At 40.2% G+C, this 16,809-nt stretch overlaps 1 protein-coding gene across 1 annotated transcript; it reads right to left on the bottom strand.

Annotated features, from left to right (window-relative positions):
- Positions 1-1,025: 1,025 nt before the first annotated feature.
- On the bottom strand, positions 1,026-12,794 carry LOC140817819 (uncharacterized). Its single transcript, XM_073177607.1, has 4 exons — positions 12,723-12,794; positions 11,460-11,961; positions 2,135-2,469; positions 1,026-1,655 (listed from the first exon to the last, which is right to left on the bottom strand). Exons 1-4 carry the CDS (start codon positions 12,792-12,794, stop codon positions 1,026-1,028), a joined length of 1,539 nt encoding a protein of 512 aa, XP_073033708.1.
- Positions 12,795-16,809: the final 4,015 nt, after the last annotated feature.

A 16,809-nucleotide genomic window follows, 5' to 3' on the forward strand; every position in this document is an offset into this window, starting at 1 on the left:
CCGAAATCCCCTCTCGGCCATCGGGTTTCTATGAAATTTGGAATGGTCATACCGAGCCCGAGCCGCCTCATTCTCAAATCGAGTTCTATCAAATGAAAAAGATGAGGAAGAGCCGGGAGTACCTTTCAATTTCTTGGGGGCCATGGTAATAGATGATGGATATGGTGACCGGAGGGAAGATTCCGCTTGATTCCTACCGAGGATTTAGGTCCACATCGCTTGAAGCCTGAATTTAGGGATTTTTGCTGCAGAAAAAAAACGAGAGGGGCACAGATTAGGAGGGTTTGGGGGGAAATTTTGTGAAGATTGAAAGGGAAAAAGTAAAGGGGACGCCTATTTAACTTGCAGTCATGCCCGAGCGGTAAGATTATACCGCCCGAGCGTGTACTGCACTATTATTTACGAACGAGAGGAGACGTTCGCGCTCGAGCAGTAACATCTTATCGCTTGGTCGCAAACTTCTTATTTTCCAATTTTTTTTAATAAAAAAATTCAAAATAATAAATAAAAACAATCAAAATTTAATAAAAAAACATAACAAAATAAAATAAAAAATTAAAAACGAGGGAAAGAAATTAGTTCTTAATTTATAGTCTAGAGCTAGACTGTAGGTTCCTATCAGCTCTGATTGTTTTGGAATCGAGCGACTCCAATTTGTGGCTCCACTGTGCCACCAAAATAATGCTTCAGTCGTTGAGCATTAAATGTGAACGGCTCATTTTTTCCATCTCTCAAAGTTATTGCTTCCGAGGGGAACACTTTGGTGATCATGTATGGACCCGTCTACCTTGACTTGATTTTGCCAGGAAACAGACATACTTGGAGTTGTACAGCAGCACCGCTTCAACTTTTTCGAATTCCCTTGGCAATATGCGTTTGTCGTGTGCTTAATTTGTACGCTCCTTGTAGGTCAATGCCAAGTCATAGGCTTGACCTCTGAATTCTTCCAATTGGTCCAACTGGAGCAACCTGTGTTCACCTGCAAGAACAAAATCAAGATTCAGTGCTTTTGTTGCCCAATACGCTCAATGTTCTAACACAACAGGTAAATGACACGCCTTTCCAAAAAGTATCCTATATGGTGTCGTCCCTATAGGTGTCTTAAAAGAACTCCTATATGCCCAAAGCGCGTCATCTAACCTCAACGACCATTCCTTTCGATTTATCCCCACAACCTTCTCCAGAATCCTCTTGTTCTCGCGATTCGACACCTCACCTTGACCACTAATGATCGCTCGAGGTGTTCCAAATCTGTTGAAAAAGTTTTTCTTTAATAATTTCAGCACCACTTGAGGATCATTTGTGGCATATGATTCTGCCTCTACCCATTTGGAAGCATAGTCAACCGCAACCAAAATGTATTTTTTCGTGGAAGAGGTTGGAAACGGTCCCATGAAATCTATCCCCCAGACATCAAAAACTTCGCACTCGATAATATTATTTAAAGGCATCTCATGACGATTAAAAATGTTACATGTGCGTTGGCATCTATCACAAGAGAGGACAAATGAACGTTCATCTTTAAATAGAGTTGGCCAATAAAAGCCACATTCGAGTACCTTGGATGCCGTTCGTGTGGGTCTAAAATGACCACCTTCCTGGTGGTCATGACGATGATTGAGAATCAATCTCATCTCTTCTTCCACCACACATCTCTGTATCATGGAATCTGCAAAGATTTTGAACAAAAAAAGTTCCTCCCAAAAATAATATTTCACGTCCGAAAAGAATTTCTTTCTTTTGCTAACAGGCTCAAGCCTTGAAAGATGATCTCTACACCTTTTTTATCTTTTATTTTGAGGTCAAAGCCTTGAAGAAGTAAGATCAACATAAGCAATCGTGGTTTGGCATCTTTCTTAGCAAGAAGATATTTAAGGGCAGAGTGGTCAGTAAAGACAATGACTTTTGACAAAAAAAGGTATGAGTGAAACTTATCTAGTGCAAATACTACTACAAGTAATTCTTTTTAGTGGTTACATAATTTAATTCAGCTTCATCTAAAGTCTTACTTGCATATTATATGGTGTGAAATACTTTATTCTGCCTTTGGCCTAGGACAACACCAACTGTAGTATCATTGGCGTCACACATTACCTCAAAAGGCATGCGGTGCTAACAGTATAGGGGCTGTCACCAAGCGTTCCTTCAGGTTCTCATATGCCTGCTGGCAATCAGAGTTAAAGTCAAATGGTACATCTTTCATGAGTAAGGACGATAGAGGCTTTGCAATTTTTGAAAAATCTCTAATGAAACGCCGATAGAACCCGACATGTCCTTGAAAACTTCTAACTCCGTTTATTGAAGCCGATGGTGGTAGGTTCTTGATGACTTCCACTTTAGCTTTGTCCAATTCAATCCCTTGTTCCAAATATTTTTCCCTAGCACAATACCCTCTTGAACCATGAAGTGGCACTTCTCCCAATTCAGCACCAGATTCGTCCCGCATCTCCTCAACACTGAGTTCAAATTCTGCAAACACTCATCAAACGTTGCATCAAAGATAGAAAAGTCATCCATAATTATTTCAAGAAAAGTTTCAATCATATCATGGAATATAGCAGTCATGCATCGCTGAAAAGTAGCAGGGGAATTGCAAGACCGAAAGGCATACAACGGAAAGAAAAAGTGCCATAAGGACAAGTGAACATGGTTTTCTCTTGGTCCGCAGGTGCAATAGTGATTTGATTATACCCCGAATACCCATCTAGAAAACAGTAAAATTCATGCTGTGGGGACCCGGGCTCTAACTCAATTCTTTTGGGATTTAATTGGATCTTTGTTCGAAAATGTGGGTCAAAAATTTGCTTTTAACATTAATTCTAATGTATAGATAAAGCATAACATATCATTAACTGAAATAAACAACATAATGTACATACATATCTGTCTAGTACAATCATACACTAGTGTTCGAATCTCAAATACAAACATAAGTAGTACAAGTTTCATAAGGAAACACTAGTAATCTGCAATGCCCGAGATCTCCACGCTATCATCATCTCTCATCTAGCTCGCGACCCCGATCCTGCCCCACCTGTTGCCATGCACACATACAGACACGACAACAGCCGGATAACTCCGGTGAGAACATATCCCAGTATAAAACATGGATGCATGCAATGTCATAATCATGTACAATGCATAACATAAATCAAGTAACATGAATATACATCTAAACATGTAGTAGAATACAAATCTGTATTCTACAATTCACATCTTGACTCGACTCTTTTCTAATCTAGGGATCCCGGTGTGAATAAGACGGTCTGTTACCTACCCACCCACTCGGGGCAACGGTACGTCTTATTCCTAGACTTCGGTCAACTCTGTATCGAGGGTCTACACATAGAGCAAATCTACTACTATGCGACGATACACCGAAACGTCTAGTTTTGGCAAGTCTGCCAATCTCTCCTATCTCAGGACTCGAATATAAATCCATAAACAAGGCATTACATAATCAATGTAATAACAATCTAGTATGTGATTTAGGGAAACTCGTATCAAATCTGAATCGAGTTGTGCAATCCCGTGACCACATGAATTATACCTTTCTTGTCGCACTGTCTGTCGAGATCTCGAATCAAATGTCAAACCTGTCACCTCAAATCTGAAACGGCAATGTGTAGACACACCATATCAATCTCTAACTCAAAGAATCATATATACAAATCAATAATAAATCTCGGTACAAATCGACGGCATAACGGCGTAATTCTCAATACCGATACCTCAATCTCAACATCACAATAATCGATTAACCTCAATACTCATAATCTCATCTAAACATCAACATACATACTGAAATCTGTATCTACTCGATCCACACATGCTGGAAAATCGAACGTATAGCATACGGCGTCTGAAATTCGATCCGTTTACGTTTCTACGATGCTTAGTATATCAAGAACACATAATCTATGTCAAATCTGAATTCTTCCAACACATAATTTTCGAAACATGCTGTAAATGAACAATACTTACATCCTCTTGTAGCCTTCAAAGAGAGGAACACAAATCCGGTCTCGGAATTAAAATCGGATCTCTAAATCTTGCACAAGATAATTTCTAAAGGATGAAGAACTTGAAGTTAAGCCATGGAAACTCTCGATTCAGATGCTGAAGACATGAAGAATGAAGTGTCATTCCAAACTATATATATACCATGCCATGTGTCAAGTGGAGAAACAAAGGTGGCAATCTCGCATGCAGACCGCGGGTGCGGCAACTCAAGAGCGCTGGTGCGCTATGCTCACGGCGAATTCATCAAAAAATGTTGCACCTAGACCGCGGGTGCGGTCCTTACATGACCGCGGGTGCGGTCTCACACCGCGGGTGCGGTCGTGCTAGCACCGCGGGTGCGGTGTCTGTTCGCACAAATTCACCAATTTCTGTCACCTACACCGCGGGTGCGGTAGTCTTAGCACCGCTGGTGCAGTGTAACTTCGGCCATTCCTTCAAAAATCTCATTTAAACATCATGCATTCTTACCTCTACGAGTCTAGCACCAATGCCAGTTGATCATTCTCGAGCCTTACATTTCCCCCCCTCTCAGATAAGAGTTCGTCCTCGAACTCATAAGCAAGTAATCATGCAATTATATACAAAACTGTAAAGTCACAATGGGAAGAAAGACTCACCTCATAAGAATAACTCGGGATGCCTCTGTCTCATCTCAGACTCTGTCTCCCAAGTTGCTTCCTCGATGCCATGACGACTCCATTGAACCTTCACAAGTGGAATGGTCTTGGTTCTAAGCTTCTTTTCCTTCCGATCCAGAATCTGTATCGGTTGCTCGACGTAGCTCAAAGTCTGATCTAACTCGGCTTCGTCAGGCTGAATGACATGAGACTCATCTGGCATATATCTGCGAAGCATCGATACATGAAAAACGTCATGTATATCAGATAATGAAGGAGGAAGAGCAAGTCTGTAAGCTCGATCGCCAATCTTTTCAAGAATCTCATACGGACCGACGTATCTAGGAGACAACTTTCCTCGCTTGCCAAATCTGACAACGCCTCTGAAAGGTGAAATCTTCAAAAATACTTTGTCTCCCTGTTCAAATACTAACGGTCTACGTCTGATATTGGCGTACTTCGCTTGCCTATCCTGTGCCGTCTTCATTCTCTTCTGAATGATCTTCACTTTCTCAGTCATCGCACGAATCATATCAGGCCCCAATTCTGGTACCTCAGAAATATCATCCCAGTACAACGGAGATCTGCACTTCTTTCCGTATAAAGCTTCGAACGGTGCCATCTCTATGCTCGTCTGATAGCTGTTGTTGTATGAAAACTCACACAACGGCAATGAATCCTGCCAACTAGTACCAAAGTCTAGTACTACAGCTCTCAGCATATCTTCTAAAGTCTGGATAGTCCGCTCTGACTGTCCGTCTGTCTGGGGATGATAAGCAGTGCTCAGGTGTAAAGTCGTACCCAAAGCCTGTTGCAAGCTGTGCCAAAAGTGAGAAGTGAATCGTGGATCTCGATCTGATACGATCGACTTCGGCACACCGTGCAATCTGACGACCTCTCTGACATACAACTCGGCCATCTGATCATGTCGATAGATCATCCGGTACGGAATAAAGCACGCTGATTTGGTCAGTCTGTCTATCAAAACCCAAATCGCGTCACAGCCCCGCGAAGATCGAGGTAACTTCGTCACGAAATCCATGGAAATGTGGTCCCATTTCCATTCAGGAACAGACAAACTCTGAAGTAAACCTCCGGGCTTCTTTCTCTCTGCCTTCACCTGTTGGCAATTCAGACATCTAGACACAAATTCTGCAATGTCTGTCTTCATCTGTTTCCACCAGAATTGTGTCTTCAAGTCATTGTACATCTTCCTGCCTCCAGGATGAATGCTGAACCGACTACAATGTGCCTCCGACATGATCTGTCGTCTCAAATCTGAAACATCTGGCACCACTAGACGGTTATGCACATACAGAACAGAATCTCTAACCTGATATTCTGATATATGACCAGCTCTGACCATATCAATCGATCTCTGCACACTCGGATCAGTTCTTTGTGCTTCTTTGATCCTCGAAATCAAGTCTGGCTCAATCTGAATCGCAGCAAGTCGCAACGGTCTACTCTCTGTATTAAATGTCAATCCAGACAAACAACAATCTTCTACTAAACTCGATACACCTACTGTCGACAAGGAAAGAGCACATAATTTTCGACTCAAGGCGTCTGCCGCTGCATTCGACTTCCCTGGATGGTACTTGATCTCGCAATCAAAATCTTTCAGCAGATCAAGCCATCGTCGCTGCCTCATGTTCAACTCTGACTGAGAAAAGAGATACTTCAAGCTCTTATGATCGGAATAGATCTCAAATTTCTCGCCATATAGGTAATGACGCCAGATCTTAAGTGCAAACACAATCGCCGCCAATTCAAGATCATGAATCGGATAACGAGTCTCGTGTGGCTTCAGCTGTCTAGAGGCGTATGCTATCACGTGCCCTCGCTGCATAAGAACACATCCAAGCCCTCTGTGAGATGCATCACAATATACAACGAACTCACCTGTACCTGCAGGAATCGTCAAGACAGGCGCACTAGTCAGCCTCTTCTTCAGCTCTACAAAACTGGTTTCACAATCTTCGGACCACACAAATGGCATATTCTTCTGGGTCAACTGGGTGATAGGCTTCGCTATACTGGAGAAATCTCGAATAAAACGACGATAATACCCGGCTAGACCCATGAAACTGCGTATCTCAGGCACAGAATTCGGTCTCGGCCAATTGATAACAGTCTCAACTTTACTCGGATCTACCGCAATACCATCTCCAGATATAATATGCCCCAAGAAGACAACCTGTCGCAACCAGAATTCACACTTGGACAGTTTGGCATACAACCGCTCATTCCTCAAAGTCTTCAATATAATTCTCAGATGATCTGCATGCTCAGTCAAACTCTTCGAATACACCAAAATGTCGTCAATAAACACAATCACAAAATCATCTAAATATCTCTGAAAAATGCGGTTCATCAAACTCATAAACACCGCAGGTGCATTCGTCAAACCGAAAGGCATAACAACAAACTCGTAATGTCCATACCTGGTTCGGAATGCAGTCTTCGGAATATCAACGTCTCTAACTCGGAGCTGATGATACCCTGATCTCAAATCGATTTTCGAATATACAGAAGATCCCTGTAACTGGTCAAATAAGTCGTCGATGCGAGGCAAAGGATACTTGTTCTTCACTGTTGCCTTATTCAGCTGCCTATAATCAATACACAGTCGCATCGAACCATCTTTCTTTCGAACGAAAAGCACCGGAGCACCCCAAGGAGATACACTAGGTCTGATATATCCCTTGGACAAAAGATCTTCCAACTGTGCTTTCAACTCTTTCAGCTCTATCGGTGCCATCCTATATGGAGCTCTCGAAATAGGAACAGAACCGGGCATAAGATCTATGCTGAAATCAACCTCTCGAACCGGAGGCAACCCTGGAATCTCATCAGGAAAAACATCTGCAAACTCGCAAACCACTGGCAGATCTGCCAATGCTGGGCTCGTCTTCAGTAGATCTACTGAATATACGAGAAAGCCCTCTGCTCCTCTCTGAAGCAATCTACTCATAGTCAGAGTAGATACTAAGGGAATCCGAGATCTGGAACCCTTGCCGTAAAATTTCCACTCGTCTGTCATTTCGGGTCTGAATCTGACAATCTTGTGGAAACAATCTACCGTGGCCCTGTACTTGGTCAACATGTCTATACCAACTATACAGTCAAAATCAGCTAAACCAAGTACTACACAATCAAGATCAATCTCATGCCCCTCAAACTGAAGCATACAGTGTCTAACAGTAGTCACAGATATCAAACCACTTCTCAACGGAGAAGCTATAGACACTACTGTCGACAACGACTCAACAGGCAATGAATGTCTCAATGCAAAATGTTCAGAGATAAATGTATGAGATGCCCCTGTGTCTATCAACACATATGCAGGATAACCGCAAAGAAAACAGTTACCTGCAATGACGTCATCTGGCGCCTCCTGCGCCTGTTCCTCTGTCAGGGCAAAAACACGTGCCTGCTGTCGAGGAGGCTGACTCACCGTCTGACTACCTCCTGGCCTCTGCTGTGTCTGTGTGGAGGGTGGCTGAAAGGAGTGTACAGAGGATGCCTGTCTCTCCATCTGTGGCGCTGGTGCTGATGATCCTGTGCTCTGGAATCGTGATGCACCTCTCTGGGGACAAACTCTGGCGAAGTGTCCCTGTTGCTTACAGATGTTGCAGCGTCCCAGAACTCCTTGACATTGCTCCGTCGCATGTCGCCCCCCGCACGAACCACAATATGCGCCACTATACTCTGACCCCTGACCTCTCCGTCGAGATCCACTCGAACTCGATGAACTGTTCCCAGATTTCTTAAATTGTTTGCCCTTAGCCTTCAGAAATTCCTTCTTGCCACTACCACTAGCTCCGCTGTCAAAACGAGGAGGAGGTGGTGGAAATTGTACGGTCATGGACTGTGGCGGTCTCTGCCCCTGAACACCGTAGGAAGCTCCTCGCTGCCTAATCAAGCCAGCCTCGGCTCCCTTCGCTCGGTTCAGTGCCTCTGAAAAAGTACTAGGCCGGCCCGTGTTCACCAAAGTAAAGACATCGGGATTCAGCCCGTTGATGAATTGATCGGCCACTGCCTCGTCGTTTCCGGCCACATGCGGTGCAAATCGTAGCAATGCAGAAAATTTAGCAACATACTCCTCGATGTTCCACTGTCCCTGCTTCAGATTCGCAAATTCAGCTCCCTTATCTTTCCGGTAGGAAACGGGAAAGAAGCGCTGATAGAACTCGTCTTTGAAGACTTTCCACGTGATATCAATGCCTCGGTGCTCCAAGGCTCTCTTCGTCGTCAACCACCAGCTCTTGGCAACCTCTTGCATCTGATGCCCTATCAGCTTCACACGTCGCTCATCAGTGTAAGCCAAAGACTCAAACAACATCTCGATATCATCGAGCCAGCTCTCGCACTCTACTGCACTCTCTGTGCCCTTCAGGGTAGGCGGATGAAAAGACTGAAATCTTTTCAATAAGGTCTCCATCGGCGTAGCGGTGACATCCATCTGTGCACCGGATGTGCTACCCTGCTCTGGCTGTGGCACTCGTCTAGGCGGCATTAATCTGATCATAAAACTGATTAGTACTCAACCAATATCATCTGTCTCAGCCCTCCTCTGATCATATACCTCTGATCGAGAATCGGTTCTGATTCAGGCTTGAAATGCTGTAAATCAATTCAGATAATACAACACATACAATAATAGGGAAAGCAATAAAGCATGCTAGCATCTCAAAAGCAAGGAAGATGACTCGATCTACCCCGCTCATTCTACTCTATCTCAGTCTACAGAACCTACAGCTCTGATACCACCTGTTGTGGGGACCCGGGCTCTAACTCAATTCTTTTGGGATTTAATTGGATCTTTGTTCGAAAATGTGGGTCAAAAATTTGCTTTTAACATTAATTCTAATGTATAGATAAAGCATAACATATCATTAACTGAAATAAACAACATAATGTACATACATATCTGTCTAGTACAATCATACACTAGTGTTCGAATCTCAAATACAAACATAAGTAGTACAAGTTTCATAAGGAAACACTAGTAATCTGCAATGCCCGAGATCTCCACGCTATCATCATCTCTCATCTAGCTCGCGACCCCGATCCTGCCCCACCTGTTGCCATGCACACATACAGACACGACAACAGCCGGATAACTCCGGTGAGAACATATCCCAGTATAAAACATGGATGCATGCAATGTCATAATCATGTACAATGCATAACATAAATCAAGTAACATGAATATACATCTAAACATGTAGTAGAATACAAATCTGTATTCTACAATTCACATCTTGACTCGACTCTTTTCTAATCTAGGGATCCCGGTGTGAATAAGACGGTCTGTTACCTACCCACCCACTCGGGGCAACGGTACGTCTTATTCCTAGACTTCGGTCAACTCTGTATCGAGGGTCTACACATAGAGCAAATCTACTACTATGCGACGATACACCGAAACGTCTAGTTTTGGCAAGTCTGCCAATCTCTCCTATCTCAGGACTCGAATATAAATCCATAAACAAGGCATTACATAATCAATGTAATAACAATCTAGTATGTGATTTAGGGAAACTCGTATCAAATCTGAATCGAGTTGTGCAATCCCGTGACCACATGAATTATACCTTTCTTGTCGCACTGTCTGTCGAGATCTCGAATCAAATGTCAAACCTGTCACCTCAAATCTGAAACGGCAATGTGTAGACACACCATATCAATCTCTAACTCAAAGAATCATATATACAAATCAATAATAAATCTCGGTACAAATCGACGGCATAACGGCGTAATTCTCAATACCGATACCTCAATCTCAACATCACAATAATCGATTAACCTCAATACTCATAATCTCATCTAAACATCAACATACATACTGAAATCTGTATCTACTCGATCCACACATGCTGGAAAATCGAACGTATAGCATACGGCGTCTGAAATTCGATCCGTTTACGTTTCTACGATGCTTAGTATATCAAGAACACATAATCTATGTCAAATCTGAATTCTTCCAACACATAATTTTCGAAACATGCTGTAAATGAACAATACTTACATCCTCTTGTAGCCTTCAAAGAGAGGAACACAAATCCGGTCTCGGAATTAAAATCGGATCTCTAAATCTTGCACAAGATAATTTCTAAAGGATGAAGAACTTGAAGTTAAGCCATGGAAACTCTCGATTCAGATGCTGAAGGCATGAAGAATGAAGTGTCATTCCAAACTATATATATACCATGCCATGTGTCAAGTGGAGAAACAAAGGTGGCAATCTCGCATGCAGACCGCGGGTGCGGCAACTCAAGAGCGCTGGTGCGCTATGCTCACGGCGAATTCATCAAAAAATGTTGCACCTAGACCGCGGGTGCGGTCCTTACATGACCGCGGGTGCGGTCTCACACCGCGGGTGCGGTCGTGCTAGCACCGCGGGTGCGGTGTCTGTTCGCACAAATTCACCAATTTCTGTCACCTACACCGCGGGTGCGGTAGTCTTAGCACCGCTGGTGCAGTGTAACTTCGGCCATTCCTTCAAAAATCTCATTTAAACATCATGCATTCTTACCTCTACGAGTCTAGCACCAATGCCAGTTGATCATTCTCGAGCCTTACACATGCCCTGCTAGTCTCTCTAACATCTGATCAATAAAAGGGAGGGGAATATGGTCCTTACGGGTTGCATCATTCAATTTCCTATAATCAATACAGACTCTCCACCCCATAACAGTCCTAGTGGGAATAATTTCATTCTTTTCATTAGTGATCACAGTAATCCCACCTTTCTTAGGCACACATTGAACATGGCTTACCCATGATCTATCAGAGATAGGAAGATAATACTTGCATCGAGAAGCTTGATAGTTTCAGCCTTCACCACCTCTTGCATCTTTGGATTGAGTCGTCTCTGTGGTTGCACAAGGGGTGAATACTTATCCTCCATCAGGATTTTGTGCATGCAGATTGATGGACTTATTCCTTTGATGTCTGCCACCTTCCAGGCAAACGCCTTCTTGTGATCTTTAAGAACTTTCAGCAGTTCTCCCTCCATTGCATCTGTCAAAGCAGCAGAAATAATGAAAGGTAAATTGTTATTCTCACCTAGGTATACGTACTTTAGGTGCAGAGGTAGTGGCTTGAGCTCAAGTGTTGGTGGTTCCTCAATGCTTGACTTCGGAGGAGTTAAGTCTCTTCGGTCTCCCAAATCCTCAAATCTCATTCTTATTGGCTTCCTCCATGGACGGTTGGCATTAAAATATGCCATTATTTCTGCTCTTTCTTCGTCCATGTCATCCTCCTTCAATTCAGTAGTGAGAGTGGCTTCCAATGGGTCCTTCATAGCATCCTGCACAAAATTACACACATGTGAATCCACAACATCAATTCTAAAACAATCATCAGTCCGCAGTGTGTGCTTAAGAGAATTAAAGACATCAAAAGTAACTTCTTCCTCTCCCACTCTAAATCTCAACTTCCCTTCTTGAACATCAATCAATGTCATGCCAGTCGCAAGGAATGGTCTCCCCAGAATTAAAGTCATCTCCATATCCTCCTCCATGTCTAGCACCACAAAATCTGCAGGAATATAAATTTTTCCACCTTTACCAACACGTTCTCTATGACTCCTCGCGGATATTTGACAGATCTATCTGCTAGATGTAAGGACATTCTTGTTGTCTTAGGCTCTCCTAATCCGAGTTTACTGAATACAGATAAATGGATAAGATTTTTACTCGCACCGATCACATAAAGCTTTATGAAAAACAACATCACCCATCACCAAGGAATAGAAAAACTTCTTGGGTCTTTTAGTTTTGGTGGGATCTTGTTTTGTACCAATTCAGAGCAATTCTGATTCAAGTTTATCGTCATGTGATCCTCTAACTTCCTCTTATTAGCTAAGACGTCTTTCAGAAATTTATTATAGCTCGACATTTACATAAAAGCATCAGCAAAGGGAATATTAATGTGCAATTTCTTGAATACTTATAAGAACTTACCGAATTGTGCATCTATTTTTCACTTTTTTCAATGCTGCAGGAAAAGATGGAAGGATAACAATTTTAGATTGTGTAGTGAGTGTGAGTGTAGAGTTAGAAGACTTACCTGTGGACGTGTCAGTCGCTCCCTCTCTTGGCTCCCATTCTTCCTTCCCATCTTTTTCAAGCACCTTTCCATTCCTCAATGCTATAGCCTTCACTTACTCTTTCGGATTAGTCTCAGTGTTGCTTGGCAAGGTTTCCGGATCTTTACTAGAAATCATGTTCGCTAACTGTCCTATCTTATCTAGCCCCTTTATCGATGCATCCTGGTTCTGTAGTCTAGTTTCGGTAGATGAGATGAACTTAGACATCATTTGCTCCAAACTAGACTTCTCCTCTCCCGCTTACTTTTCATTTGAAACTGATGGTTCTAGTTTCACCGCAGTTAAATCTTTAGTCAACTGAGTAGCAGGTTAATCATCTTTCCTAGTTTGTAATTCAAATTCATAGGCTTTCAAGTATACAAATAAGTCATGTAGCTCCATGGTGTTCAGATCTTTTGATTCACGCATAGCTACTGTCTTCACGTCCCATTCTTTTGGTAGTCCTCTCATTACTTTAAGAATCACTTCTAGGTTGTTGTACACCTTTCCAAGTGTAGTGAGTTCTATTATAATCCCGCTGACTCTTTCATCAAAATCAAACATAGATTCTCCAGGCTTCATCTTGATGTTGTCCAATTTTTGTATGGTCACAGAGAGCTTATTTTCTCTGGTTTGCTCATTTCCTTCATACAACTGGATCAACTTTTCGCATATTTCTTTGGCTATCTTGCACATTTTGATCTTGTTGAATTTGTTTTTGTCAAGTGTTTTATATAAGATTTCTTTGTTCATGTTGTCAATATTTGCTTTCTTCTTATCATCGTTTGTCTATTTATTTCTTGGTTTTTCTAGCATTTAAGTAGCACCCTCAGTGATGGCTACAACTATATTTATCTTCATTATCTTCATTGGTCCATCTTGTGATGTTAGTCCACATATCATCGTATTGTGCAACTAAGTGAACCTACATTCTGATCTTCCAATAATCAAAATATTCTTTGGAAAACATTGGAATCTTACTGAATGATGCCATGATTAATTTTTGTTCAGGGACAAGAATGACCCGCTCTGATACCACTTGTCAGGATCGAGATAAGAAATTTGGAGGGGGTGAATAAATTTTCTTCCATTAGTTTTGATTGTGTTAATAATGTTGAAACTTTCTTCTTTTCAATAGAGTTTTCAGCAAGTCTATCAGTATCAACTGTGCGGAAGAAAACTTATTGAAACTGATTTGAACAAAAGCCTATTCAATTGGGAAATTAATAGAAGATAGACTGAATGATAAATGAACGCAAGAATGTTTATGGATGTTCGGAGAATTCAACACTCTTACGTCACCCCTTCTTCCCTTCTTCCTCAAAGAAGGTTTGTACTGAAAGAATTTGGTAATTACAAGTGATTTTGAATTACCTACTTCAGTTAGGACTTAACACTGCCAAACTGAAACTCTTAGTGAAACAGAAAACTTAGAGCACTGGAGTTCCTTGCTTACAGTTTATCTGATTTACACAGAAGAATTTGTGCACCAATACGATCCTTGAAATGAACAGATAAAATAATCAATAAATTTTTGTTTCTTCTTTGATTTGATTGTGATATATCTGACAAAGATTTTTTGGGCGTTTTCTTTTTACGTCAACAAGAACTGTTTAGGCTTGTTTCAACCAATCCCATATAGAGTCTCAATCTTCAACGGTAACCTGTACAAAAAATATATGTTCATGACTGCAGATGTACTTGATACCCATTCATCGTCTTTTTTGGTATCAGTTGGCTTCTGACAGAACTTGTCACTCTGATCGTTAAGACTAATTGGTATAATCAAAAGCTATATGACTTCAGGTTCTGATCCTTAATCACTGATTGAAAAAGGTCTTTGAATCTATTTTGTAACAAGTGATAGCACGTCAGTTCGAATTAACTAAGAAGTCTCTTTATTAGTTTGATCCGTTTGGGCTAGCAATCAGTTAGGCTATCTGATTTCAGTTTCTGCATCACTGGTAATCAGTTAGGTTATCTGATTTCAGTTTCGGCGTGACTGATGATCAGTTAGGTTATCTTGTATCTATCAGACACCAAAATTATGTGTTCCAACATTTCTTAATTTTATTAAGTTTTTTCTTATAATTTTTTTTCATAAAGTAAATTTGTCATTAAAAAAATAGTATTTTGGGGATTGCCAAAATTCATCATGATGCAAACATAAAAAACCAAAATTTCAATTTTTCCAATTTATCACAACCTCAAATCCTTTGTGCTAGTAAAAGATGCTCACACATTATTATTGTTTTTTATTTGATCAAATAATATTAAATAATTAACATGAAATTATTTTCGATTTAGAAGAGTGGTTCTATTTAAAAGAAAAGTTTTGTTTATATTTTTTCTATGTAAAATATGATTTGGCTTGAGGAGGTTTTTAGTCGAGTAACAAAGATAATTACAGAATAAAATATTTTGGTGTCGTCTAAGATAATTATTAACCAAAATCGCCTTCATGGGGCTTTCTTTTTATAAAATTATTAATATTATAGCTAGGCTAAAATTTTCCATTATAATAAGATTATAGATATCATAGCCTGGGCTAGAATCGATCAATCGGTGTCACACAATAAAATAAGATTATAGATATTTTATGATTTTCAGCATTGAAAATTTTGAAATATAATGAAAAATAAAATTATTATTTTGATCAAATAATATTAAACAATTAACATGAAATTATTTTCAATTTAAAAGAGTTATTCGATTTAAAAGGGAAGTTTTTTTTAGATTTTTTTCTATATAAAATATGATGTGAGTTGAAGATATTTTTAGTTGGGTAAAAAAAGTAATTATGAAATTAAATATTTTGGTGTCCTTTAAGATAGATATTCTAAGGGTCCGACAGAAGTATAGACAGTTATATATATATATATATATATATATATATATATATATATATATATATATATATATTGTATTCTTTAAATATTAATCAGTTGTTAGTCGTTTAATGTCACAATCTAAACCAACATCGCCTTCATGGGCATTTCTTTTTATAAAATTATTAATATTATAGTTAGGCTAAACTTTGTCGTTACACTAAGATGATAGATATTATAGCTTGGGCTATAATCGATCAATCGGTGTCACACAACAAAATAAGATTACAGATATTTTTTGAGTTTCAGCATTGAAAATTTTGAAATAATATGAAAAATAAAATTATTAAACCCATTGATTATATACTTCAAATTTAAATAAACGCCTATCTTCTTCACATACATATTACTAGGGTTTTTATTAAAACTAATTTAAATTTTAAATTTTTTTTCAAAAATACTTTAAAAAAAAAAACATGTATCAAAACTACCTCAATCCGCGTCCGCGCTTCTCATCAGCGGACACTCCTACGTGGAGCGTCCAATCAATACGTGGCCCTTATTGATTCGTCCAATTCGATTCTTATCTTCTTCTCGTCCTCTTCTTTCATCCATTTATCTTCTTCATCCATTTATCTTCTTCAGTGGTGCTCTCGTTTATCATTTCCTACATGCAATATTTTTTGAAGTTGAGAAGATCTACAGCATTTTGCAAAAATGGCAGATAATAGAAATCCAGAAGATCTTAGTGTCCTATATTTACAGGCGACCCATATATCATCAAGAGTATCTTCGTTAACCGTTGATGATATTGTCAAAGTGAAAAGGTCAGACAATTTGATTTGGAAGTTATATACCAATAATTACTTACACAGGCGTGTATTGTCATATTTAAATCATATGGGTTTTTATGGAGTTTTAGAATGTGGCTCGCAAGTTATTGATAATCATTTGATTACTGCGCTTGTTGAACGTTGGAGACGTGAGACACACACGTTTCACTTTACATGTGGTGAAGCAACAGTTACACTACAAGATGTTTCAATAATTTGGGGTCTGACAATTGATGGTGAAGCAGTAACCGGAGTAGACGTGTCGCATAAAGTGGAGGAATGGCAACACATATGTTTGGATATGTTAGGATTTGTGCCAGAATCAAAATATTTGAAAGGTGGTCATCTGTCTATGACAGCACTACATGATCATTGTATATCTAACCTTGTCAATGATGAAACTTCAG

This window comes from Primulina eburnea, chromosome 17 (assembly GCF_022965805.1).
Source record: "Primulina eburnea isolate SZY01 chromosome 17, ASM2296580v1, whole genome shotgun sequence".
Lineage (NCBI taxonomy): Eukaryota > Viridiplantae > Streptophyta > Magnoliopsida > Lamiales > Gesneriaceae > Primulina > Primulina eburnea.

Coding starts and splice junctions, on each gene's coding strand:
- LOC140817819 (XM_073177607.1), bottom strand. CDS start 12,794: ATGGAAAGGTGCTTGAAAAAGATGGGAAGGAAGAATGGGAGCCAAGAG. Junction 2,470..11,459: donor TATCAAGCTTCTCGATGCAA/GTATTATCTTCC, acceptor GAGTGTTTGCAG/AATTTGAACTCAGTGTTGAG. Junction 1,656..2,134: donor AGAACCTGAAGGAACGCTTG/GTGACAGCCCCT, acceptor TCCATGATACAG/AGATGTGTGGTGGAAGAAGA.